The sequence below is a fragment of the Oreochromis niloticus genome, linkage group LG11, assembly GCF_001858045.2.
Source record: "Oreochromis niloticus isolate F11D_XX linkage group LG11, O_niloticus_UMD_NMBU, whole genome shotgun sequence".
Lineage (NCBI taxonomy): Eukaryota > Metazoa > Chordata > Actinopteri > Cichliformes > Cichlidae > Oreochromis > Oreochromis niloticus.
The window spans coordinates 16631270-16658956 of record NC_031976.2 but is presented as its reverse complement, the minus strand read 5'-3'; the positions used below and the strand labels follow the sequence as shown (position 1 = coordinate 16658956).

Below are 27687 nucleotides of genomic sequence, written 5' to 3'. Positions count from 1 at the left end.
AAGAAAGGCGCAGAAGTCACACAGGAAACATGGACTGCATGTAACTGTACACACAAAGACCCTGGCCAGCCACTGGATATGAAACTAGTGTGGTAGTATTGTAGGGTAACAGTGCATACCAATAACTGTCCCACCCATTATTATTTATTAATTTAGAGTTTAGTAAAACCTAGATAAGGTAAATATAAAATAAAATACATGTGTTACATATGTGCAATATGTTGGTATCCTTATTAATTTCTGGTAATACTTCTCAGAAATGAGCCTTTACTCCATGGCACACTGATCTATTCTCCACCAATGTTTTGGTGTTGTATAAATAAACAATATTTTGAAAAAAATATGGAATCATATTAAGATATCACTATCTTACTTGTTGTTAGTTCAACTGGGACGAAAAAAGGGTACGGATTATTGTAGTGAGATAAAAGAAGTGTTCATGGAGAACTGAAACTAACTAACATGTCACAAAGAAAAGCACATTTTATTTATAAAACAATTAGAAGGTTGTGCTTTTGTCTGCAGTCAGGGGTAAGTGGGTGGTCCCTTTGAGAAGGATTTGAAAGTAAAAATCTGAAAGACTCAGACACATTGCTAAAGTGTTTTGTAGCCTTATATAAATCAGCCTTATATAAATCAGCCAGACAGCAGGTAAGATATTTATATGATTATATGATTATTAGATAACAAGTCTTAAAAAATAGTTCTCTGAAGGTCTTTCAAAGTTTTTCTTTGGACATTGGCTAATTGAGCATTGAAAGAGGAAAGAACAAAAGAAAGCATTCAGTGTCCTTCAAGAAGCCTTGAGAACTATTGCTTAAGACATCTTAGTGAAATAACAAGAAAGCGTTCATAAAAGAGTTCAGGCTATGTTGGAGAATAAAGGTATTCAAACCAAATATCAACTTTAAGTTTGTTAGAATTGTAAACACTTATTTTTGCTTTATGTGCTGTATTTCCACGTGTTTGTAAATGTTTTAGTGAATATCTGCACTTATTTCTCATTTTCCTAGCAAAATATAGAGAAATGAACGGTGGCTCAAGACAGTTGTGCAATACTGTAGCTTATGTAACTTATTAAGAATTTCACAGTATTGAATGATGTCAAAGCATGCATAGCCCCTCTGGGATGCTGCCAGATTTGAAGCTCGGACCTGGTCATGTCTATTTTTTATATTTTATAGTCACTGAAGGTTCTAAGAACCCCTGATACCTTCTTACAGTTTGATGTCAAATGGCAAAGACTTTAAATATACAAAGATAAGGAACTACTGAGGGTAGTGAGGGATTTGCTGCATACAAGTAAAAATAAAACAGGCAAAATATAAATGACAGAGGCAACGCAGTGGCAAAATACCGAGAGTATATATAGTAATACATATGAAAATCTTAATTATTTGAATTTTATATAAATATATTTTTCAAGTTGCTTCATTTTTGACAACTAATTTGTTCAGTTTAGTTATTTTTTCAGTGTATTACACAAAGAAGAAGCATGGACAAAGAGACAAAGTTTATGATAACTTGTCTGCTTTTTGCAGGTAATGAGCCAGCTTTTTATTTACAATTGTTTTATAAGTGCTCTATACCTTTATAAATGACATTTGCTTAATTCTCTTTCAGCCATCTTTAGCTCCGTGTCCAGTGCTGAATGGAAGGCCACTGTTGTAAAAAGCATTGATGCTCTGGTTACATCCTGTGTTGTGGTACCATGTTCATTCTCCCATACTGGAGGAAACCTGCCCACGTCCAGACTCAGAGCAATGTGGCATGATAAAGGCAAAACACCAGATACTAAAGGAAACAACATCTTTCATAGTGATGCTACACTGATTAAGGACAACTTTAAGGGCCGAACACAGATGTTGGGAGAGCTGGGCCAGAACAACTGCACCTTAGAAATAACTGAAATTAGAAATCATGACAATGGCCCTTTCTGTTTTAGAGTTGAACTAGTAAAATCAGAAGGCAATGAACCCACCAAGGACATGTTCTCCTTTGTTGAAGACTGCGTCGAGTTGAACATGATCAGTATGTCACCAACTTTCCACCTTCCAATTCCAAACATCTATACCAGTTTTCTGTGAAATCACTTTGCCTCTTACTTTATGTCTCCCTTTTTTGTCTTCAGCTGAGCCTGCAGAGCCTACGTTGATTCAGCCAATGGCAGCCACTCAAGGAGAGCCCTACACTGTCATTTGTTCAGTCATGCACACCTGTCCAACCCATGTACCTACACTTACATGGAACTGGAAGACAGAAGGGATCATTGTGTACCATAGACTAATTCATTCTGGCAACTGGGAGACACAGTCCATCCTGACATTTATTCCTGAGGAGACGGATGACAACAGAGAGCTGACATGCACGGCTGCATTTAATGAGAAGAAAACATCCTCCTCAAAATTCACACTGAATGTAAAACGTGAGATCCTTTCAGTTCTTCACTTCCAATATGTTGGTTCACCTTAACTTTGCATGATTAAGAAAACGTTAATATCACTATTAAAAGTATCTTTCAATGACTGTATGCATTCTTAATGATGTCATAAATTCTGTCTCTTTCCAGGTATTGAGAACTATAATCACATCATCATTCCTGCTGTAGTGGGGATTGGTACAGCTCTGCTCTTTGGTATCTTCTGCATTTTCATGGCAAAAAAATACAAGTGAGTCATTTTATAGAGAATCAAGCTTTCTGTTAACAAGGAGGAGACATTTTTCCTCTCATCAGTTCTACAGTACGCTCTTTAATATATGTATTTGTTTGTTCTGTTTAAGGAACCGTATTGCAGAGCTTCAAAATCAAGAAGGAACGTAAGTAGAAAAATATTTTGGATCAGATGCATTTGGTTTCTGAGCCTGTCGTCATATATGATAACAATATAATGATTGTTTTCATTTCTCACAGCATGTGGAACAGGCTTTCCAGATTATCTCGCAGGTGAGAAAAAAAATGTTTCTTATCTTTTGTTTTTACAGTTTGGGGCATTAAGTGCGCATGCATGTTTTTTTAATTGCAAAATCTTTGGAATTGTACATCCACACGTCTTCAAGATTACATTTCTAATTAAATTAAATCAGTCTAAGCCATTCTGATTAAAGGCCATAGGGATTTTTGGTTTTTGGTTCTCCACTTACTTCACCTCTACCTTTCCGTGCACAAATGCCTCAATGGTCTCACAGTTATTTTAAGCAATAGGGCAGATTTATTTTTCTTGGTGGTTTTGATATTAAATTTAAAATGATATCTTATTTTCTGTTCTTGTTTTTCTGTGGTTTCATCAGGGGAAGACGCTGAAGGTGAGATATGAAAAATGAATGCTTCTTTAAGACACATTTATTATGTTATTGCTTAATTACTTATGTTATTACTCCTGAATTTCATTTCTCTGAAGTTAAAGCTCTTTTCAGCATTATTTACAGTCCTGAATTCATCATATTTTTTAAAATTATAAAAATTAAATACAAGTAAAAGTGTCTGATGAAAAGAGTCGAATTAGGTTTGCAGGAGTCCTCTTCGCAGTGGTTGATTTCACTTCCCTCTCATTTTACAAAGTCTTAGAAGTTGATGTAGAGTTAGAGACACATTATGCATTTTGTTTTTCTTCTCAGTTGTTTTTCACTTTTTGAAAGTTCCTTGTGTCTCATGCCTTGTTTTTCCTCACATCTTTGAAGGCTCCGACTGGATCAAAGGACAGAAACAGAATAGTCCTGTTCCCTTCTGTGTCTGTATCTTGTTCCTTTGCTTGAATTTAAAATCGCACGTATGTACTTCAAACCTGTATTTTCTTATTTTTCAGGCAATGAAATGAAATCAAGAAGGGGATCAAATTCAAATGGTTACATTCTGCTTTCCATTTGCATATCAGCTTCAGGAAAATATGTTAGAAAAATGTTTAAAAAAACACAAAAATGTAATATAAAAAAGATTTTTCTTCAACACATAGCTTCTACCCTTTTTTATTAACTAGTATGATCCTTTCTCTTTGTATTCATGCTTGAAAGGATGCGCTATCATGTGATAGATGATTTATGCCAGAAATGTTAACTGAGCATGTAGCAATGTAAGCCCACCACTTCCTGTTTTCTAAACAGATGTATCAATACTGTAAGCCTATTTTTGAAGAATAAATCTTCATTTGTCTTGAGACTGAATTCATTGCTTGAACGATAAAGACCTTCAGTATTCAGTAAAATTTTAATTAATTTACTCTCCTGGATCACTCAAAGTACTTTATACAACATGACTTGCACACCCATTCACACCCATTCGCGCAAGCACCTTCTTCTAAGTGCTTTCTGTCTAGCATTCACACTCATTCATACTCCATTTCATTAATGAATATAATTAAGGGGAAAATTATGGAAAATGTTGGGAAACAAAGACACTCTAAAGTTAAAGATGGATTTTAATTCTAATTGTAGAGCTATTTAAAGCTTTTAAAGAGAATCAAAATGTGATCTGTCATATTTTAAGATGAACAGTAATAACTAATTTTAATGTGGAGATTTTGATCAGCACAGGAGATTGAAAAGAAGATACTCAATTGTGAAGAGGGAAGGGTTACTGAAAACAGGCCCTGTGATGCCACTACAGCACAAGACAGAGACAATTGTTTGTCTCACTATAAGTCTGTGTGTCAACTTGTGTGGAGGAAGTGAGATTACTATAAAAATCTGATGTATTTAAAGATTGTCTGTAGTCTTAACAGAGTCGTGAGTAATGGAAAACTAACTACTTGAAACACAAACCTTAAACTGTTTAGACTGTAGTTACTTCATTATTGGTTGATCGGTGTTACCTGTATACAGACCCTCTGCAGAATGCTCATGATAAAACCTGCTCATGCTTTATATTCTGAGTGATGGCATTACTTGAGTTTTGTTAAAACTTTTCTGAAAAATTAATACTCATGGTAGTTTATAAACACTTATAATGTTTATAAAAAAAATTGTATTTACTTTGATGAAAAGTTGATTCTGTCCATTTTGACCTAGTATTTTCAGTGGGAGAAACACTTCATCACTCATCCAAGTGACTTCTTCAGTCTCAGCTGGCTACAGGTTTCCCCAACCTTATAAACGGTACATTTGCATAATGAATGAAACTAGGGATCAGTTGATCATTACTAGGCAAATTGTCATGTCCATTGATCAATGACCATTAAGGTGGGCTGAAGATGTAAATAGACTGTGGAGTCCTGGCCTGACAAGTAAGAGTTTCTGTGTTGTGCCATCCACTTATCCAGAAGTTGTTTGGTGTGTATAAATCATGGCAATCCTCCTTGCACTTAACAGAACACACTACATCACTCTTTGTATTGGGAGACCAGATCCTTGGGGTGGAGCAATTTTTCGTCCAGAATGTTTTGGGGATTGAAAGGCACAGAGAACAGGTCTTTAGAGAAAATGCATCTCAGCTTTTCCGATACTCCTGACACATACAGGATCACTAAGAGTTTTGGCTAAGGCAGCAGTTATCCTTCTTGTCTCCTGGATCACCTGGAGCTTTCTTTAGGCGCCTTTCCAGCTTTGACAAAAGTCCAGGTGGGATAACCGCATATGATGGTTTTCTGCTTCCCCAGCCGCTGTATCTGTGGAGATGGTTTTCAGTCTGTGTTGTAGCATCCTGATAACACCCAGCTTGTAATTTACTGGATGATGAGAGCTAAAACCTTAAATACCTTCATTGGTTTATAGTACACATTCTCCATTGCTGATGGAAATCTCACAGAAAGCTAGAAGAAGGCTAGCCTGGCATTTTTCACATCCTCCCAGGTGAACTCAATGTGTTTGTCCACCGAGTTAATGTGATCAGTGAATTGTGATACAGTGGTAGCTTAAATTACGAGTGTCCCAACTATCGACTTTGTCAAGATATGACCAATCTCCCAGACATTTTTTTGCTTTGAGAGCTAAAATTTAGGTTGCGAGCCAGCTTTGGCTAACCCATCACTAGCTGGGGCAGCGAACGCCACAGTGAATGCAATATGAATGCTGGAGCTAATAAGTAGGGTTTTGCTCCAGTCTGTTTCTGGAGCAAAACCCAGAAACAGACTTTCTATAGTTTAAGGTGTTTATTTCCAGAAACAGTGGTTACACAGGACATAGCTGCAATGAGAGGATTTTGTCCAGAGACACAGGGAGATCACTGTCAGTTACTGGAATGTGTTTGCAGGAGACTGAGAGCCTACTTACTTGAGGGTGGTAGCAAGGAAACACTGGAGGGAGCCACTGAGTTAGTCTCTGTAAGAAAAGTGAGCAACTGAAGGGTGGACAGATAGATGTGTTGAATAAGTCTTTAAAGGAGAATATCCGGAGAAGGGAAGCCAGCTAGTAGGCAACAGGCAAGACCAATGGATGCACAGGAACAGCACAGGGGATTGCAAATGTATGCACTGGGATAATATGAGAAGACACTAGCACTACAAAAGAACCTGATAACCACACTGGAGTGGAGAAAATGAGAAATCTTAGCGATGAAGAAAAACTGTAACATTAGCACAAACAATGTGTGCTGGGGGCTTTATGTCATGGCTTCCATGCCTTAGCAGCTTCAATGTGTGTAATGTGTAGGTGGCCCAGTATTTTTGTCCACATTGTGTATGTGTCTTTCTCTCTGATTGTTTTCATTTCTTTTACATTAGGCTTTCATTATTCCCTCTCTTCGTCCCTCTGAGGTCCTTGTCTGCAAAGTTATGTTTTGGCTCTCTTTGTGTCTTTAACTTCTGTCTTTCTGTTCTTTGCCACACCCTCATTTTTCCACCTGTGCCTTATGGTGTGTTCATACCGAACGCGATAGACGAGAGCGAAAACGCCCCAAACATTCGCACCTGGAAAAATCCATCGCGCCTCAAAATTGCATATTTTGACGCGCGTGAACCGGAAATGTGGGAGGAAGTTGTGCCAGACGGTATCTTTGCTAGATGTCAGCTGTTGAGCTAGTGCTTGAAGAGAGAGTCTCCCTTTTCCCTTCTCTATTTACTGCTGTACCTGGGTCCATCAGGTCCTCCAGAGGCGTGAGCAGTTTAGAGAGTTTCACCACTTGGTCCAGGACCTGTGCCTGGATGACGGCGATGACAGTGATACCACCGTCTTTCCCTCGCCTAGTTTGAGGACCTGCTGTCCCGCGTCAGTCCCAGAATCGCCCGCCTAGAAATGGAGGAAATGCTCCGTTGGAGACTGGCGTGGCCTCTTCAGGGACTCCAGGATGGCCAGCTCCACTGCCGATCGACCGTCCTGGGACCAGTCCCTCGTCCGCCTCGGAGCTGTCCTCCTCTGTGGGCCTGTGAAACACAGCACAAAACAACACAAAGTAATGAGAAGGCTGCAACTAGATTTTCATTTTCAACATGGAAAAAAAAACAGGATATAATCAGATTGGTTGTAGATATTTAGTAAAGGTAATTCAAGGGAATTCAAGTGAGTAAAAAGCTATCAGTGCTTGCTGTACATCTGTTGCTACAATTACATACCTGTGGGTGCAGCAGCAGGAACGGAGGGACCAGGGACTGGGGAGCCAGGAGAAGCAACAGGGGATGGCTCTGCTGCAGAATCAGTTGGCTCTGTCAAGACTGAATGTTAACAGGTTGAAAACAATAGTCATAGATAAAGTATATGCAGTGGTCCCTCATTTATTGCAGCAGGGGTTCTCAGAATAACTAGCCCTTGCCACACAGTTTATACACTTTTTCTCACACACATGAGCATTACTCAAAGTTCTCACAAGCTGATTCTCAAAGTGCAAACCTTTGTAGATTTTAAAACGTAAAAGTATTACTATGCCGCGTTTTGTCTTTGTCTGCGCACCACTTTTGTGCGCCTTTTTCCCTCGGTGCAGGTGTCTATTTCCGAATGAGGGTCATAGTTATGGGTGTTTTTTGTGCTGTTTTTTCTATTGGACGTGATGGTTATCAAAACCAAACATGATAAATTTGGGAAGCGCAGGAGACACGACACGGAGGAAATTTGTCAATAAGGCTGCAGAATGTAATGCGCATTGTTGAAAGTTGTATTGTGTAATAAAAAACTCAGTGACGCATGAACAGCGGGACCACTGTACATATGTATGATTATACTTTTCAGAGGTCTGACATTTCTATATTTAAAATCCTTGTTTTATTGATTTAGAGATTAGATTAGATTAGATTAGATTATATAAAACTTTATTAATCCCTCGGGTGGGTTCCTCTTGGGAATTCTGTTTCCAGTAGCACAGCACCGACAGAAGTTGCAAAAGAATGTAAGCAGAAATAGAAATATACCATACATACACATATACACATATATATAAACACAGAGGCATATATAAATACAGAGTATATAATAGCAATAAATAGGATAATAGGAATGACCAGGGAATTGCACATTTCAACTATTTTGAGTCTATTGCACCGCTGAATATGAAAAAATATTGCACAGTGAAAAGTGCACTGCAGATTAGTTGTTCCTGCCCTCCTTTGTCCTCCTGTTTCCCCTCCCTCTCCCCTCCAGCGAGGAGTTAAACAGTTTAATGGCGTGTGGGACAAAGCAGTTTTTAAGTCTGTTGGTCCTTGACTTTGGGAGAAGCAACCTGTCACTGAACAGACTCCTCTGGTTGTTTATGACCGTGTGCAAATGATGCCCAGCATTGTCCATAATGTCCAACAGTTTCTTTAATGTCCTCTTCTCTGCCACTGTCACCAGAGTGTCCAGCTTCATGCCAACCGCAGAGCCAGCCTCCTGAGGTCTGCAGTCTGCTTTGGCCTTTTTTATACAGGTGCTGCGTGTTGCATGACCAGTCCAGTTTGTTGTCCACCCACAGCCCGAGGTACTTGTATGTGCTGACCACCTCCACCTCCTCTCCCTCTTTCTCAACCAGCAGTGGACATGGTCTGGACCTCCCGAAGTTCACAACCAGTTCCTTGGTCTTTGAGGTGTTGATTTCATGTAATATTCTATTCTGTGATTTTGAATTTGGGGTTTTCATAAGCTGTAAGCTGTAATCATCGAAATTGTAACAAATAAAGGCGTGAAATACCCCGCTTTGCATGTAATGAGTCTATATCATATATTAGTTTCACCTTTTGAGTTGAATTACTGAAATAAATGAAATTTTACCTAGGGTTAGGGTTAGGAATTCAGACATATGTAATCCATATTACACTTGCCGAATCTTACATAGAAATTTGTGTTAAAAGTGGATTTCCATTTAATATTCATATTCAACATCAGTCATCTAATTATATAAACACTTATCCACTCAGTGTCTTGTTGGGGAGTGAACAGATGGACCGGTCTCCATTCTATCATGGTCAAATTTGAATTGGTTCAATCATACAAATGGAAACTAAATTCAAACTAGCATTTCTGAGTAAAAATAAATAGATGACTGAGTATATTCAAGGCCTTCTTTGACTTTATCGTCCCACTTAATTTTTCCCGTTTATACCACATATTTTAAAGGTTTTAGTGAAGTTACATTGTCATGGTGAGATAAAGTTTCAGTGGGTGTAAATACATATATGTGTGTGTGTGTGTGTGTGTGTGTGTGTGTGTGTTATAAACGTCAATAGCAGGCCTTTTCTTAAAGTATAAAATAGGGTTTGAATTCAAGTTATAGCAGACTGTTTGCACTGTGAAATGAAATGCAGCCTCCCTTTGGCAGACAGCTTAAAACAGGAATTGTACACACCAAGTTCACCCAAAACATTGTGATTGCTGTGGACCATGCATCCATAGCAACCACCACAGCAATGTCTTTAAGAGCTGGAACCCCCTGTGTAATGTTATAAAATAGAGTCTGCCAAACAGAATCTTGTATAGGGCCTCAAAAAAGTTAGAAACGGCCCTGTCCGATTTTCAGTGAAGGATTTTTTGTATCCGCCATCTTATCCTGATCATGTTTTTTTATGTTAATAAGACGGCTGTGCTTCTTTCTAGGATTCCAGTGAAGTGGGTGGTTCCAGCTGGAAAGATTTGAAAATCCTCCTGAAAGAGTCAGTGATGATGTCAGAGAGATTTGCAGAGACAAACAGCTGAGGAGAAGCAGGGGCCTGTTCTTCGTACCTCGCTAAGTAAGTTAGCCAGATTTGAATGTTGACGATTTCGCGTGATCTTGGATCGTTCGGTTCTCCGAAGCTCATCTGGGACTTGCTGTCATAGCAACAGATCCGTAAGCGTAAGCCTGCTCGGGAGCAGGTTTACTTTATGTAAACAGGATTAGATCGCGGCCACTCAGGTATGTCCGCTGCAGTTATATGAAAGCAACAGCGACATTTCTCCACTGTTTTACCATAAATAAATATTATCAATGTAACTAAAGATAATGTAGTATTTGATTCTTTTATTGATTGCATACAGATACATACAGGTCATTTCCGAAAAAAAGGGAAATGTACTATTAACCATTCTATTACATGTAGTAGATCATGTCAGATGTAATTCATATTTTAGAGTAGTAATAGTAAATTACTACGTGCAATCAAGATGAGAGACCACGGCTATAAAAGCGAAGGTGGATTTGGGAAGTCTGTCGCAGCCATGTCCTGTCCGTTTGTACGCGAGCAAGGAAGGTGCAAGATTGATAAGGAGAGTTTACAGAATTTAGCGTATATTGCGGGATAGACAGGATCCTTTAGCTCAGCGCGACGGTGTGCTCATAGAGAGATATCGATTCTCCCGTGAGGGTATTATTTACTTTCTCTCTCTCTCTCTCTCTCTCTCTCTCTACATATATATACATATATATATATACATATATATATACATATATATATATATATATATATATATATATATATATATATATACATATATATATATATATATATATATATATATATATATACATATATATATATATATTGTGGTGGACCACTAGAGGGCTCCACTCACACCCAGTGTTGAGGAAGTGTGTTCTTCTGTTTTGTGGCGCGATATGTCCAGTTGATGTTGGAGACAAATAAAGAAGGAGTGTGAACTGAGAGCTCTGTGTCGTAATGCTTACCTCCACATTGGTGACCCCTGACTCGAGCATGCAACGGGCCGCAGATAACGCAGACTCCGCTTTGGAGGCATCGGCGGCCGCCGGACCTCCGCCTCCTGTTGCAGCTACGTTCGCTGTGGCGCTGAAACTGCCGGACTTTTGGCTCCATGACCCCCCGTCATGGTTCGTGCACGTGGAGGCTCAGTTCGCCCTTCGCGGCATCTCGGCTGACGACACGAAGTATCACCATGTGGTGGCCTCACTCGACCCGCTGGCCACCCGCCGCGCGATGCCGCTCCTCCGGGACCCACCCGCCCAAGGGAAATACGCCGCCCTTAAAGAGCTGCTTCTTCGGCGCTATGCCCTCTCCGACGCTGAACGAGCCGAAAAGCTCCTCAACCTGTCAGGCTTGGGTGGCGGTACCGCGCTCGAGCTCATGGAGAACATGCTGTCGTTGCTCGGGCCGGATGACGGGGGATTCCTCTTCGCCCACCTCTTCCTCCGCCAGCTACCGGCCGCCGTGAGAGCCGTCCTCGCAAACTCCCCGCTTCTGCCTGCGAAGGATTATCGCTCCCTGGCTGAAGAAGCGGATCGCATTCTCCTGGCTAGCCGCACTTTCAACGTTCACGCCGTGGCTACGGACTCGCCGGCGACGCCTTCCACGCCACCACCTGCCTCCCCCAGAGCATCCGCCCCCTTGCTGACGGCAGGGATTGCTACACGCCGGCACGGCGGCAAGAACATCTGTTTCTACCATCAGCGATTTGGCGACAGAGCGCGTCGCTGCCTGCCGCCTTGCGCTTTCTCGGCCCAGGGAAATGGACCCGCCAGCGCGCCGTAGCAGCCGCGACCGCTGGCAATACAGAGAGGCTGCTCTTCATAGAGGACTCGCGCTCCGGGAGACGTTTTCTCGTGGACTCCGGCTCCCAGAAGAGCCTCCTTCCCCCTACCGCTGCCGACGGACTAGCAGCGAACTGTGGGCCGCAGCTCATGGCAGCTAATGGCTCTCCCATCAAAACGTTTGGGGAAAGGTTGGTGACTGTTTGTTTTCATGGCCGGGATTTCCAGTGGAACTTTGTTGTTGCCGCTAGCTCTGTACCTATTTTAGGTGCTGATTTTCTGTGCGCTCACGGACTGCTTGTCGATGTTGCTAACAGATGTTTAATTGATGCTCTTTCGTTTTCTTCGCTGCCATGTTTTACACGGGCCGCCGAACCCCTAATTCGGGCTAATGTAGTGACCTCCGGGGATGCTTTTCAGCGTTTGCTTTCAGAGTTTCCATCGCTGTCTGTCCCTGATTTCTCTGGCGCGGTAACGAAGCATGGGGTTGAGCATTATATTCCCACGGTCGGGCCCCCGGTGTTCGCGCGCGCGCGCCGCCTCGACCCCGCGAAACTGTCCGTCGCTCGGGAAGAGTTTGCAGCCATGGAGCGCCTTGGCATTGTACAGCGTTCGAACAGTGCATGGGCCTCTCCGCTTCACATGGTGCCCAAATCAGACGGTCGGTGGCGGCCGTGCGGAGATTTCCGCCGTTTAAATAATGCCACGGAGAATGACCGTTACCCCATCCCCCACATTCAGGATTTTTCTGCCAACCTCGCCGGAATGTCGATTTTCTCTAAAATTGACTTGGTGCGGGGGTATCACCAGGTTCCCGTGCGCGCCGAAGACGTCCCTAAGACCGCTGTCATTACCCCCTTCGGCTTGTTCGAGTTTTTGCGCATGCCGTTTGGCCTGAAAGGTGCCGCCCAGACCTTTCAGCGGCTGATGGACTCAGTTTTGCGTGGGCTGCCGTTCGTTTTTGTTTATCTGGACGATATATTGGTGGCCAGCTGCTCAGCGAGCCAGCACGAGTCCCATCTGCGCCAGGTTTTCCAGCGTTTGGCAGCGCACGGCCTGATCATCAACCCTTCCAAGTGCCAGTTTGGGTTGCCTGTTCTGGATTTCCTCGGGCACCGCATTTCCGCTGAAGGTGTGGTTCCGTTGCCCGACAGAGTCCAGGCCGTTTCAGCTTTTCCACGCCCCACGTCGGTTAAAGCGTTGCAGGAGTTCTTGGGGATGATAAATTTTTACAACCGCTTTCTCCCCAGAGCTGCCCACCTGCTGCAGCCACTCTATGCTGCCTTAAAAGGTAAAACAGCCAAAGATCCGGTTGACTGGCTGCCGGAACGCATCCATGCGTTTTCCGCAGCCAAGTCTGCGCTGGCTGACGCCGCCCTGCTGGCACACCCGCTCCCGTCGGCGGAGATCGCGTTGACCACCGACGCGTCCGACGTGGCAGTGGGTGGGGTGTTGGAACAGCGGGTTTCAGGTCTCTGGCAACCGCTCGCCTTTTTCAGTCGTACGCTCCGGGATGCCGAACGCAAGTACAGTGTTTTTGACAGGGAGTTGCTAGCCCTGCACCTCGCGACACGGCATTTTCGTTTTTTCCTCGAGGGTCGCAACTTTACTGCGTACGTTGACCACAAACCTTTGACGTTTGCGATGTCCAAGGTCTCTGACCCATGGAGCGCACGCCAGCAGCGCCAGTTGGCGGCCATTTCGGAGTTTACCACAGACATTCAGCACGTGGCTGGTAAGTCCAATCACGTCGCTGACTGTCTGTCACGTGTGTTGGTTTCTCCAGTGTATGTCGGCGTCGACTACGCTGCCATGGCCGCCGAGCAGCATGCTGACCCGGACATCCTGGCGCTTCAGTCAATGAAAACGGGCCTCGTGCTGGAGGACACCCCGGTGTGGGACGGCGGTCCGCGCCTTCTTTGCGACGTTTCTACCGGCCGCCCCCGCCCGGTGGTTCCCCTTTCGTGGCGTCGTCGTGTTTTTGACTCGGTGCATGCCCTCTCTCATCCCGGCGTCCGGGCCTCGGTCAAGCTGGTCAGCGCCAGGTTCGTTTGGCCGGGCCTTCGCAAGACGGTGAAAGAATGGGCGGCGGTTTGTGTCCCATGCCAACGCTCAAAATCCACCGGCACACGCAGGCACCCCTCGAACCTTTCCGTATCCCCGGTCGGCGTTTCGATCACGTTCATGTGGACCTAGTTGGTCCCTTGCCGCAGTCACAGGGTTTCACGCACCTTTTGACTGTGGTGGACCGCACAACCAGGTGGCCGGAGGTGGTGCCACTGGCGTCCACGACAGCGGCGACGGTGGCCAGAGCGTTTTTGTCGACGTGGGTTTCCACCTTCGTTTCGGTCCCCCTGCTGACATTACCTCGGACAGGGGCCCACAGTTTGTTTCTGAGCTTTGGTCTGCTATGGCTGACGGCTTGGGGGTCAAGGTCCACCGCACCACAGCATACCACCCGCAAGCTAACGGGATGTGCGAAAGGTTTCACCGGTCTCTTAAGGCCGCGCTCCGGGCTTCCTTAACAGGTGGCGACTGGGTCGACCGTCTTCCGTGGGTTTTGCTGGGATTGCGTAGCGCGGTTAAAGAAGACCTCGGGGTTTCCCCGGCTGAACTGGTCCTCGGCCAGCCCCTCCGGGTCCCCGGGGAATTCTTGCCTGAGGGCCCTCCCCCATGTTTTGATCCCTCTTTGTTGCCTTTTCGCCCCCCGAAAGGCTCGTTTCCTGTTCCTGGTCCCGTGCACCACTGCCTGCCTGACACTTTTGTTCCGAGTTCGTTGGACTCTGCTCGTTTCGTTTTCGTCAGGCACGATGCCCATAGGACTCCGCTGCGTCCCCCATATGACGGGCCGTACAGGGTTCTTAAACCAGGCAACAAACATTTCATTTTGGACTTTGGCGGTCGGCAGGAGGTTGTCTCTGTTGACAGACTTAAGCCTGCACATGTTATGCAAGAGGATCAGGTGGTCCCGGCCCAGGCCCCTCGTCGCGGCCGCCCACCTGCCACCGGGCTGCTGGATTCTGTTTTTTCCCCCAGGAGTGATCCACAATCACCGGAGTCCAAGTCGTCTGCAGCTTTTTCTGACCGCCAGTGCCAGCCTCGCTTCCGGGCTGGGTTGCCCTCTGTCAGTTCCCCACCCCCCCGGTTCAGCCGTTCCGGCCGTTTGCTTAGGCCCCGGGTCCTGGACTAGTTCTGCTGGGTGTTCGGGGGGGGCATGTGTGGTGGACCACTAGAGGGCTCCACTCACACCCAGTGTTGAGGAAGTGTGTTCTTCTGTTTTGTGGCGCGATATGTCCAGTTGATGTTGGAGACAAATAAAGAAGGAGTGTGAACTGAGAGCTCTGTGTCGTAATGCTTACCTCCACAATATATATATATACATATATACATATATATATATATATATACATATATACATATATACATATATATACATATATACATATATATACATATATACATATATACATATATATACATATATACATATATACATATATATATATATATATATATATATATATATACATACAGGCCCCAGGTAAAACAGTACTGTTGTCACGGCTGGGGCAGCAGTCGTGTTGTGGAATGAAAGGAGGACCCAAAATGCAGGCAGCCGACTGATGATATGAGTGAGAGTTTATTTACAGAAGTGGCAGAGTGGCAAACCGGCAGTGAGGCATGACAAATAACTGAAGGAGACCTAAACTGGGATAAACTAAATAACAAACCTGAGAGCATACAAAAGGGCTGAGGGGCAGAGAGACACAGACAGGAACAAAGCACCATGGAACGCAGAGATACACAGAAGAACGCAGACTAACGCAGACAAACGCAGACGAGCCGACAACAGGCACACACACAAACAAGGAGACCAGGTAATGACATACAGGTGGGAGCACAGCTGATTCTAATACACAAGACGACCTGAGGATACGCAACCCGTTGAACACGATGACAACAGACACAGACCTTCAGAATAAAACAGGAAATCCAGAACACGAACAGGGCACAAGGGGAGGACACAGAATACCAAAATCAAAATAACTAGAACAGAGGAAAATAATCATACAACACAAAACGCTGGGTCAACGACCCAGCACCATGACAACTGTAATGATAATAGAATAGATAAGAGTATGAACTGTGGGACGATAGCTTTGTGTTTGAGTTTTTTGAAGCGAGAGTTGAGCAGAAAGGCGACACTTTCGATTTCGAAATGCCCCAGGCAGGGCTGAACTGGTAATCAAGAATAACTGGCATGTTCCCGAAGGAGAGACGCATTTTGCCGCTGCGCAAGCATACAAGCATTGACAGGAGCCCATTTCTTTTCATTAGTGTGGAAGAAGTAGCGAAATGGTGGAGATAAAAGCTGAGAAAAAAATAAAACGAACCTAAAAACAGATGCAGCAACATGTGTCAAATTAACAAACATGCTGTCGGGGCTCTGAGGTGGAAAATAACGACGTATAAATACATTGTTACTGTACTTAAATCGAATTTTCAAGTATCTGTACTTGAGCAGTTTTTTTTCCTGAAAAAAACAAGCTCAAAACAGGCTTGTTACTATTGGGTTAAGGCATATTATGGTAGCCACTATTTCGTCACCGCGAGCCTTCAAACATCAGACCGATTTAAGCCTAAACAGAAACACATGAAAGGCAGTCCTGTTCGTTTATTAATCACCAGGGGATGTCACATAAAAAGAGATCAAAAAACACAACCATAGTTAAAATGGGTTGTGTTTTTTTTCGTTTTTTTTGTGGCACAACAGGTGTTGATGAATTGCGTTTGCGGTGCTTCAGCATCTAGCTAGAAGACCAGCAAGCATAAAGGGAGTAATATTTTTTAATTTGCTGGTAATTTCAAATACAACAATTCTGTTAGCTCAACAAAAGCTATGGCCTCATGGTCAGAGTTGGTTACATCAAGTGTAGCAGAGATTAATATGATTTATAGCTGATGATGCTTAGATTCATTGACTGAATTCCACCTTCATACCAACTTTATAGTGTCTAGAAAAACGACAGCATAAATAGTGTATTGTCAGTGTGTACATCCACAAAGAGTAGCAGATCAGCTGATCACATCCTGTACACAAAGATAACCTACTGGAACTCATAATAGAAAATATTGTGTTGTTATACTGTTTAGACCCAAAGTCACCCTCTACAATGCAGGCAGCAGAAAACATTTTTTCCTTCTTTTGCTTCAGCTGGGTATAATCAGAATTTTTTTTTAAGGAGTTTATACTCCAATCTACTGATATTCTTTTATTGTTATGTTAATATAGCACATGATGCCTGACAGGAGCTTCCATGTAGTATCGTGAATCATGTCAGGGCTCGGTGCTGTCTTCATACTGGATGTCTGCCACTGTGATGATTACTGGATCCTGTTCAGAGAGGTTGCTGTGGTGAACTCTTAGATCCAATAGCCACTGAGCATTACTGAGCGTTCTTCTCCGATATGCTGATATATATATATTTATATATATATATATATATATATATATATATATATGTATGTATGTATATGGAGAGAGAGAGATACAGCTACTTTTTTAATACTTATGTTTTTGGAAAAATGCTTGGAAAAATCTGTTTATGTTTTTGGAAAAATAGTCCTCGGTTGGCATTTGGTAATTTATTTTTCTTGTCATCTTTAGCAGCAGCAAATTTCTCTTTGATTTTAAGTGAATGAATAAACTAAAATCATCTGGAAAACCGGAAAGAGTCGGACACAGTGTCAAAGTGTTTTGTAGCCACAAACAACTCAGCCAGACGGCAGCAAAAGCAGGTAAGATATTTATGATTATAACAGAGATTACAGAGATTACTGTGCAAAAGTCACCCCTCATTTCTTTATGTTTTGCTTCCAAGCAGACAAATGTTCTTGAGCAGTAGTTTGCCAAACTTTCTGAACGCCTTTCTAAATTTTTGTTTGGGCATTGCCTGCTTGTGCATTGACAGAAAATGGAACAAATATCACCCAACATCAAATTAAGAGCTTTTAAATGTCACTCAGGAAGCCTGGAGAACTATTGCTGAGTACTGCTAAAAGAGATTTCAAGAAAGCTTGCCTAAGAGAGTTCAGACTGTGTTGGAGAATAAAGATGGTCATACCAAATATCAACTTTAAATTTGTTACAATTGTACAACTCTGATTTTGCCTTGTGTATTGTATTTTCATTTTTGTTTATATATTTCAATAACCCACTATTTATTTCCCATTTTAGCAGCAACACATAATGAAATGAACAGTGGCCAAACACTTTTGCACAGTATTGTAGCCTATGTAATTTACCAAGAAATTCACTGTCAAAGTATTTACAGTACTTCTGGCATAAGCGTGGCTATAACATTTTTGTAAGTCACTGTAATGAAGCCTGAAATAGTGATTGTGGACTTTAAAAACCCCTGATACTTCCTTGCAGTATCAATGCAAAGACATTAAAAGTAGAAATACAGAGAACCTGGGAATTGAGAGATTTGCTGCTTTCAGAGACAAATAGTAAAATAGAATAAATAAAAAAAATTAAAAATAAATAAATAAAATATAAATGACAGAGGCGCTGACAAACTACCAACAGAGTATATAGCAGTATGTATGGGAATAATAATTTTGCCTGTGTTTCATATGAATATATTTTAAAAGTTGTCTATTTTCTAAAACTGTGTTGTAATTTCCATGTATTGAAGTGATTTTGATGCATTTATTTATTTATTTGTATTTTTTTCATGGAAAAATCCTGCAGTGTTTTACAAGACCCTCAAGAAACATGGATAATCAAACAAAGTTTATGATAACTTGTATGCTTTTTGCAGGTAACATAATGAGTCACCTCTTGGTTTACAGTTGCTTTACAAACACTGTATACCTTTATAAGAAATGGCAGAGAAGTCATTATTTCAGTGACATTCCATTAATTCTCTTTCAGCCATCTGTAGCTCCGTGTCCAGTGCTGAATGGAAGGCCACTGTTGTAAAAAGCATTGACGCTCTGGTTACATGCTGTGTTGTGGTACCGTGTTCATTCTCCCATACTGGAGGAAACCTGCCCACGTCCAGACTCAGAGGAATCTGGCATGAAAAAGATGACAAAAAAAGCAACATCTATCATGAGGATCCTACACTGATGAAGGAAAGCTTTGAGGGCCGAACAAAGCTGGTGGGACTTCTGGGCCAGAACAACTGCACCTTAGAAATAACCGATGTTAAAGATCATGACAATGGCCCTTTCTGTTTCCGGGTTGAACTAGTGCAAACAGAAAACAATGAACCCACCAAGGACATGTTCTCCTTTGTTGAAGACTGTGTCAAGTTGAACATGCTCAGTATGTCACCAGCTTTCCATGACTTCAAACATCTATACCAGTTTTCTATTAAATCACTTTGCCTCTTACTTTATGTCTGCCTTTTTCATTTTCAGCTGAGCCTCCAAAGCCTACAGTGATTAAACCAAAGACAGCCACTCTAGGAGAGCCCTACACTGTCACCTGTTCAGTCATCCACACCTGCCCCACTCATGTTCCTAAACTCACATGGAATCATGATAGTGCAAAGGTCACTGTGCATCATAAAGACATTAAACAAGGAAACTGGGTGACGCAGTCCATCCTGACATTTATTCCTGAGGAGAAGGATGACAACAGAGAGATAACCTGCACTGCTGAATTTAATGGAGGCCTGAAATCACCTGAAACCTTCACAATCCATGTAAAACGTGAGATCCTTTCAGTAGTTTACTTCCAATATATTTTTTAACCCTTAACTTTGCATGATTAAGAAAATGTTAACATCACTATTACAAGTATGTTTAGATGAAGGCTGTCTGTATTCTAAAGAAGTAACAAAAAAAAAAAAAAACCCAAACAAATACCAACTCTGTCTCTTTCCAGGTATTGAGAACTATAATCACATCATCATTCCTGCTGTAGTGGGGATTGGTACAGCTCTGCTCTTTGGTATCTTCTGCATTTTAATGGCAAAAAATACACGTGAGTCATTTTATAGAGAATCAAGCTTTCTGTTAACAAGGAGGAGACATTTTTCCTCTCATCAGTTCTACAGTACGCGCTTTAACATATGTTTGTTTGTTCTGTTTAAGGAACCGTATTGCAGAGCTTCAAAATCAAGAAGGAACGTAAGTAGAAAAATATTTTGGATCAGATGCAGTTGGTTTCTGAGCCTGTCATCATATATGATAACAATATAATGATTGTTTTTATTTATCACATCATGTGCAACAGGCTTTCCAGATTATCTCGCAGGTGAGAAAAAAAATGTTTCTTATCTTTTGTTTTTACAGTTTGGAGCATTAAGTACGCATGCATGTTTTTTTTAATGCAAAGTCTTTGGAATTGTACATCCACACGTCTTCAAGATTACATTTCTAATTAAATTAAATCAGTCTAAGCCATTCTGATTAAAGGCCATAGGGATTTTAAGTTTTTGATTCTCCACTTACTTCACCTCTACCTTTCCGTGCACAAATGCCTCAATGGTCTCACAGTCATTTTAAGCAACAGGGCAGATGTATTTATGTTGGTGGTTTTGATATTAAATTTAAAATGATATCTTATTTTCTGTTCTTGTTTTTCTGTGGTTTCATCAGGGGAAGATGCTGAAGGTGAGATATGAAAAATGAATGCTTCTTTAAGACACATTTATCATGTTATTGCTTAATTACTTATGTTATTACTCCTGAATTTCATTTCTCTGAAGTTAAAGCTCTTTTCAGCATTATTTACAGTCGTCTAAGGAGCTTGGAAAGAAAAGCGTCTGGACTTCTTTAAGTTGCTTGAAGACATTTCACCTCTCACCGCTTCAGTTCTAGGGTCAAATGGTGGAGAGTCCCAGATTTAAACCCCGTGGGAGTTTCCCCCCAAAGACAGACAAAAGGACCCCCTGACTATCCTCTGCCTAATCACATGAGCCAAGGCGTGAAAATGGGTGTGGGTCACAATCAGCCAGGGTTTCAGGTGAGCTCATTGTGAAACCTAGATCCACCCTACATGTCATTTCCTGAGGTCAGATGGCCCAGAGTGTGAGTGGGTGTTAAAGCGTCTGGGAAGGGATCTCAAAACTCTCAAAAAGTCATTGTGAAACTTAGCCGCACCCTATCATGTGATTTACTGAGGTCAGATGTCCCGAAACCCTGGCTGATTGTGACCCACACCCGTTTTCACGCATTGGCTCATGTGATTAGGTAGGGGGGATACTCCCACGGGGTTTAAATCTGGGACTCTCCACCATTTGACCCTTAGAACTGAAGAAGCTTCTCGGATGAGAGGTGAAACATCTTCAAGCAACTTAAAGAAGTCTAGACGCTTTTCTTTCCAAGCTCCTTAGACTACGATGACCTGGATGACTGAGAACCTTCACAGACATTATTTATAGTCCTGATTTTATCATATTTTTTAAAATTATAAAAATTAAATACAAGTAAAAGAGTCTGATGAAAAGAGTCGAATTAGGTTTGCAGGAGTCCTCTTCGCAGTGGTTGATTTCACTTCCTCCTCATTTTACAAAGTCTTAGAAACTGATGTAGAGTTAGAGACACTCTACATCTTCTTCTCTACATTTTCTTCTTAGTTGTTTTTCACTTTTTGAAAGTTCCTTGTGTCTCATGCTTTGTTTTTCCTCACATCTTTGAAGGCTCCGACTGGATCAAAGGACAGAAACAGAATAGTCCTGTTCCCTTCTGTGTCTGTATCTTGTTCCTTTGCTTGAATTTAAAATCGTACATATATACTTCAAACCTGTATTTTTCTTATTTTTCAGGCAATGAAATGAAATCAAGAAGGGGACCAAATTCAAATGGTTACATTCTTCTTTCCATTTGCATATCAGCTTCAGGAAAACATGTTAGAAAAATGTTTAAAAAAACACAAAAATGTAATGTAAAATGCTATAAAAAAATGAAGAGATGAATAGCTTTTTCTTCAACACATAGCTTCTACCCTTTTTTATTAACTAGTATGATCCTTTCTCTTTGTATTCATGCTTGAAAGGATGCGCTATCATGTGATAGATGATTTATGCCAGAAATGTTAACTGAGCATGTAGCAATGTAAGCCCACCACTTCCTGTTTTCTAAACAGATGTATCAGTACTGTAAGCCTATTTTTGAAGAATAAATCTTCATTTGTCTTGAGACTGAATTCATTGCTTGAACCATAAAGACCTTCAGTATTCAGTAAAATTTTAATTTAATTTACTCTCCTGGATCACTCAAAGTACTTTATACAACATGACTTGCACACCCATTCACACCCATTCGCGCAAGCACCTTCTTCTAAGTGCTTTCTGTCTAGCATTCACACTCATTCATACTCCATTTCATTAATGAATATAATTAAGGGGAAAATTATGGAAAATGTTGGGAAACAAAGACACTCTAAAGTTAAAGATGGATTTTAATTCTAATTGTAGAGCTATTTAAAGCTTTTAAAGAGAATCAAAATGTGATCTGTCATATTTTAAGATGAACAGTAATAACTAATTTTAATGTGGAGATTTTGATCAGCACAGGAGATTGAAAAGAAGATACTCAATTGTGAAGAGGGAAGGGTTACTGAAAACAGGCCCTGTGATGCCACTACAGCACAAGACAGAGACAATTGTTTGTCTCACTATAAGTCTGTGTGTTAACTTGTGTGGAGGAAGTGAGATTACTATAAAAATCTGATGTATTTAAATGGAAAACTAACTACTTGAAACACAAACCTTAAACTGTTTAGACTGTAGTTACTTCATTATTGGTTGATCGGTGTTACCTGTATACAGACCCTCTGCAGAATGCTCGTGATAAAACCTGCTCATGCTTTATATTCTGAGTGATGGCATTACTTGAGTTTTGTTAAAACTTTTCTGAAAAATTGATACTCACGGTAGTTTATAAACACTTATAATGTTTATAAAAATTTGTATTTACTTTGATGAAAAGTTGATTCTGTTCATCTGAATGCAGCGTTTTCAGTTGGAGAAACATTTCATCACTCATCCAAGTAGGGATGGGTATCGTTTAGGTTTTATCTGATACTGGTGCCAAATCGGTACTTTTGAAACGGTGCCGGTGCTTAAACGGTGCTCAAACCGGTGCTTAAAGAATGGAGAACACAAACTTCGTCCAAAAACCTCTCATGTTTTTATTTTTAGCAGTCTCTTTTTTTTCTGCAAAATGATAAGAACCGTAACAACATATAAACATCATCTGTGCAAAGATTTATGTCTTTAAAGTGAAACAGTAAAAAATTACAGCGCTGTCAATACATGAATATCCAGACGTTGTACAAAAATGTCCAATTCTTGCACACAATTGGACACCATGCCAATTGATTTTTTTAGGTATTTAAGAGCAGTCATTAATTAATTTTATTAACATGCCTAAAAATGCTTTTTTTTAAAAATGCGTTTTTGAAGAATTAACCATACATTTACATGGTAATGGGCCTTTTCTGCCATGGAGGGCTTCATTGGCCTCTGGCCGTTTCTTTTGGTCAATTTGCATGATTGACACCTCTTTTTAATTGTTTGAGCCAATAGAGTCACAGTAACGATGCCACGTTCACGTTACGTCAACCAATCAGACATTGTAATGCCAAAACCCACGTGGGCCCAAATTTACTGCATGTGACGTCTGTCCAGTCACGTGTCTATAGGTGGGTCTAAAATGGAGGTTGTTGACGGAAAACGACTCTGATGCCGCTAGGTAGGCGTGGTAACTGCTGATAATCACATGGCTACCGGTGAAAATAACGGAGGAAATCTGGACGGTAAGCCAATTTCTGTCTTAGCGCATTTGCGCAGTTGTGTGTTTTTGTGGTCTTCTTTTGCGGCTCATTCAGTGAATTTTGGTCTGATCGTGGTGAAACTTGGTGTTTGGAATTGGTGATAGCTCTGGAAGATAACCAGCCTATCTTTAGCAGGTTACATGAAGTCTGGAGAATTTCTGGTTCGCCTTGTTTGTTTAGCGGACTTGTGCGCATTTACATAACTGCTCGTTTAATCATGGCTTGTTTTCGTTGAGTTTGGTGGTTGTAGAAATGGTTTATATGACATTTTAGCTGAGATTCAGAGGTTTCTGTGGAGACCACACGTCTGGACTTATATTTCTCACCCCGTGTTATAACCAATTAAACGTGATCTCCTCCTTTTTGCTCGCGGTACTGAGGGCGTGGGGCTTAAAGCACTTGTTGCAGGCTGCTGAGTTTGCATCTTTTGCTGTGATGTACAGCCAGACTTTTGACCGCTTCGCCTTGGGCATTTTTAATCTGTAGCTCTGCTCGAAAAGAACGTATGTACCTGGGCCCGCCTACTATCCTTGTAAAGGTAAAATGATTGGCTAGAATCCAACGTGTATGACATCTCAAGAAAAGAAAAAAGCACCTAAATAAAGCACCGAAATGTGCGCTGCTTTTCGGTCTGGTTACTACCGTTTATGTCAGATGGCACCGGAAACCGGTACCCATCCCTACATCCAAGTGACTTCTTCAGTCTCAGCTGGCTACAGGTTTCCCCAACCTTATAAACGGTACATTTGCATAATGACTGAAACTAGGGATCAGTTCCTTGATCATTACTAGGCAAATTGTCATGTCCATTGATCAATGACCATTAAGGTGCCCTGAAGGTGTAAATAGACTGTGGAGTCCTGGCCTGACAAGTAAGAGTTTCTGTGTTGTGCCATCCACTTATCCAGAAGCTGTTTGGTGTGTATAAATCATGGCAATCCTCCTTGCACTTAACAGCACACACTACATTACTCTGTTTGTGTCAGGGGACCAGATCCTTGGGGTGGACCAATTTATGTTTTCGGGATTGAAAGGCACAGAGAACAGGTCTTTAGAGAAAATGCATCTCAGCTCTTCCGATACTCCTGACACATATAGGATCACTAAGAGTTTTGGCTAAGGCAGCAGTTATCCTTCTTGTCTCCTGGATCACCTGGAGCTTTCTTTAGGTGCCTTTCCAGCTTTGACAAAAGTCCAGGTGGGATAACCGCATATGATGGTTTTCTGCTTCCCCAGCCGCTGTATCTGTGGAGATGGTTTTCAGTCTGTGTTGTAGCATCCTGATAACACCCAGCTTGTAGTTTACTGGATGATGAGAGCTAAAATCTTAAATACCTTCATTGGTTTACAGTACACATTCTCCATTGCTGATGGAAATCTCACAGAAAGCTAGAAGAAGGCTAGCCTGGCATTTTTCATATCCTCCCAGGTGAACTCGATGTGTTTGTCCACCGAGTTAATGTGATCAGTGAATTGTGATACAGTGGTAGCTTAAATTACGAGTGTCCCAACTATCAACTTTGTCAAGATATGACCAATCTCCCAGACATTTTTTTTTGCTTTGAGAGCTAAAATTTAGGTTGCGAGCCAGTTTTGGCTAACCCATCACTAGCTGGGGCAGCGAACGCCACAGTGAATGCAATAATTAGCTCGAGCAAATAAGTAGGGTTTTGCTCCAGTCTGTTTCTGGAGCAAAACCCAGAAACAGACTTTCTATAGTTTAAGGTGTTTATTTCCAGAAACAGTGGTTACACAGGACATAGCTGCAATGAGAGGATTTTGTCCAGAGACACAGGGAGATCACTGTCAGTTACTGGAATGTGTTTGCAGGAGACTGAGAGCCTACTTACTTGAGGGTGGTAGCAAGGAAACACTGGAGGGAGCCACTGAGTTAGTCTCTGTAAGAAAAGTGAGCAACTGAAGGGTGGACAGATAGATGTGTTGAATAAGTCTTTAAAGGAGAATATCCGGAGAAGGGAAGCCAGCTAGTAGGCAACAGGCAAGACCAATGGATGCACAGGAACAGCACAGGGGATTGCAAATGTATGCACTGGGATAATATGAGAAGACACTAGCGCTACAAAAGAACCTGATAACCACACTGGAGTGGAGAAAATGAGAAATCTTAGCGATAACAGGAGTCTCAAACTGCAGTCCTCGAGGGCCGGTGTTCTGAGACTTTTCCATGTGTCCTTGTTGCAACAGACCTGAATACAATTAGTAGGTCATTAGCAAGTGTATAGAACTTGACTGCATGCTGAAGTGGCAACCCCTAACCTACCTACTCAAGTAAATTTAAGTGAATGTAGGTGTTTAGAAAAATGTACTTCTGAAAGTACTTTTATTGCACCATGTTCATTCACTCATGAGCTGCTTTAACAGCAGTAGTCCTTTATTGATACCCGTGCTAATATATGCTAAACTATCTGCTTATTCACTGAAAACATGGCTGTGGTATGCTATCAGTAAATGCCGTCAGTGTTTACTGATAGCAAACTGTGGTATGGAGATGACTGATTATAATATTTCTAGTGATACTCGAAAGGTCTCATCAAGTCCTGATTTAATTCGATTTATGCTGTTATCAGTGTTTGCAATGATAGCATGGCTGTGGTGTCATATCAATGTATGCTCTCGGTGTTTGCTGATATCAAACTGTGGAATGAGGACCACTGTTGATAATCTTTGTAGTGATACTCAGAAGGTCTATCTTATAAAGTCCTTTTTTTTTCTTTTTTTTTTAGACCTGGTTTAATTCTGGTATAGAACCAGTTGAATATTTGTATATAATCCCTGCAGCTGTCAGACTCTATAACAGGGGTCACCAGCCTTTTTTAAAACTGAGAGCTAGATAAAATTGTGAACAGTTTGGTTCATCTTTAGTTATATGATAATAACAATTCTATCTTGATATGCTATGTCTTATCACAGGTTAATTTTCAAAAAAGGCCTGGGTCGTGTAGCAGCCAACAACTCCTCCAGAGAGGCTGTCCTGGTGAAGAAGTTCATGGCCCACTTCTCGGCGGAGGGAGCAGCGTCTTGGCAGCCAAAAGAATAGCCCATTTGAAGTCCCAGCAACTTCCCCACAATGGCTCTGAGCCACCCACAAACCTCTAAAGAGCGTTCCTGCCTTTTTAAAAATTTTCTTAATAAATGGAGCTTGCCTCCAAAAGAAAATAACCTCTCTTTATTCTCTTAAATAATTGGTCTTCACTATGTTCCTATATATTAGTATATTTTGTCATTAGTATAATATGAAATGCTTTGTTTTATTCTTTGCTTCGAGCCCTGTGTACAGGAGCTGCATGCTAAAAGATCTTTTGTTAAAAGGGTTGGCGTAATAAGCATATGCTTCAGCCAATACCTTTTCATTAGCCTTGTCTCGTGCTTTCTTGCTTTATGATAATCTTTATTCTGTATTCACTGAGATATTTGAATCAAATCAAATCAAATGAAATAAATTCTACATATGTCAAGTTGTGTGCCAATATTTGCTGTGTAGTGGAACTGAGACATTAGTCATTACAAAAAATTATTTCAAATAATATTAAAATTCTCAAACAGAATAACATTAAACATAAATATATAAAATATAACTATTTACAGAGAGACAGGAATAAAAAGGACCCAGCTTAAAGTGGAAGAGCCTCAGGGAGAAGGAGGAGAAAAATAAGAACATTGTTTCTGCTCTGGAGAGCCTGCTGCCTCATCAGAAAACTACTGATTGCTAGGGTCCAATGTTTCCAAATTTAACACAGCTGTGCTGTTTTCAAAAACGAATTTATAAATTTGAAATTTGACATATTCTCTCGTCTGAGGCAGCATGCTCTCCAGAGCAGGAGCAAGGCTGAGGAGGAGATGCTCCGTTGGAGACTGGCGTGGCCTCTTCAGGGACTCCAGGATGGCCAGCTCCACTGCCGATGGACCGTCCTGGGACCCGTCCCTCGTCCACCTCGGAGCTGTCCTCCTCTGTGGGCCTGTAAAACACAGCACAAAACAACACAAAGAAATGAGAAGGCTGCTACTAGATTTTCATTTTCAACATTGAGAAAAACAGGATATAATCAGATTGGTTGTAGAT

General features: G+C 41.6%; 2 protein-coding genes across 6 annotated transcripts in view; both read left to right on the top strand.

The window, feature by feature from the left end:
• The first annotated feature begins 545 nt into the window (after window positions 1-545).
• LOC109194267 (myelin-associated glycoprotein) lies at window positions 546-27082 on the top strand. 5 transcript variants are annotated; one of them, XM_025911309.1, is made up of 10 exons: window positions 631-651; window positions 1014-1018; window positions 1471-1541; window positions 1624-2031; window positions 2132-2425; window positions 2570-2669; window positions 2782-2817; window positions 2912-2944; window positions 3289-3303; window positions 26538-27082. In XM_025911309.1, the coding sequence occupies exons 3-9, from the start codon at window positions 1496-1498 to the stop codon at window positions 3299-3301; spliced, it is 930 nt and encodes a 309-aa protein (XP_025767094.1). In that variant the 5' UTR covers window positions 631-651; window positions 1014-1018; window positions 1471-1495; the 3' UTR covers window positions 3302-3303; window positions 26538-27082. The 5 variants fall into 5 exon arrangements, with proteins under 5 accessions (XP_019210952.1, XP_025767094.1, XP_025767095.1 ...); XM_025911310.1 differs by lacking the exon at window positions 26538-27082 and adding an exon at window positions 21595-21967; XM_025911308.1 differs by lacking the exon at window positions 26538-27082 and adding an exon at window positions 3804-4151.
• The window catches only part of LOC109200035 (myelin-associated glycoprotein), a 29498-nt gene continuing 19292 nt past the window's right edge, over window positions 17482-27687 (top strand). Inside the window, exons 1-5 of the mRNA XM_025911306.1 lie at window positions 17482-17608; window positions 18554-18636; window positions 18750-19145; window positions 19241-19534; window positions 19710-19802. Of these exons, the coding sequence (XP_025767091.1) occupies window positions 18591-18636; window positions 18750-19145; window positions 19241-19534; window positions 19710-19802 (829 nt within the window). The 5' untranslated portion in view covers window positions 17482-17608; window positions 18554-18590. The remainder of the gene's footprint in view (window positions 17609-18553; window positions 18637-18749; window positions 19146-19240; window positions 19535-19709; window positions 19803-27687) is intronic.

What these genes read in the sequence shown, in the direction of transcription:
- LOC109194267 (XM_025911309.1), top strand. Translation starts at nt 1,496, where the DNA reads ATGGACAAAGAGACAAAGTTTATGATAACTTGTCTGCTTTTTGCAG. An exon ending in CGTCGAGTTGAACATGATCA is followed by an intron (nt 2,032 to 2,131) that starts GTATGTCACCAA and finishes TTTTGTCTTCAG; the next exon opens with CTGAGCCTGCAGAGCCTACG. An exon ending in ATTCACACTGAATGTAAAAC is followed by an intron (nt 2,426 to 2,569) that starts GTGAGATCCTTT and finishes GTCTCTTTCCAG; the next exon opens with GTATTGAGAACTATAATCAC.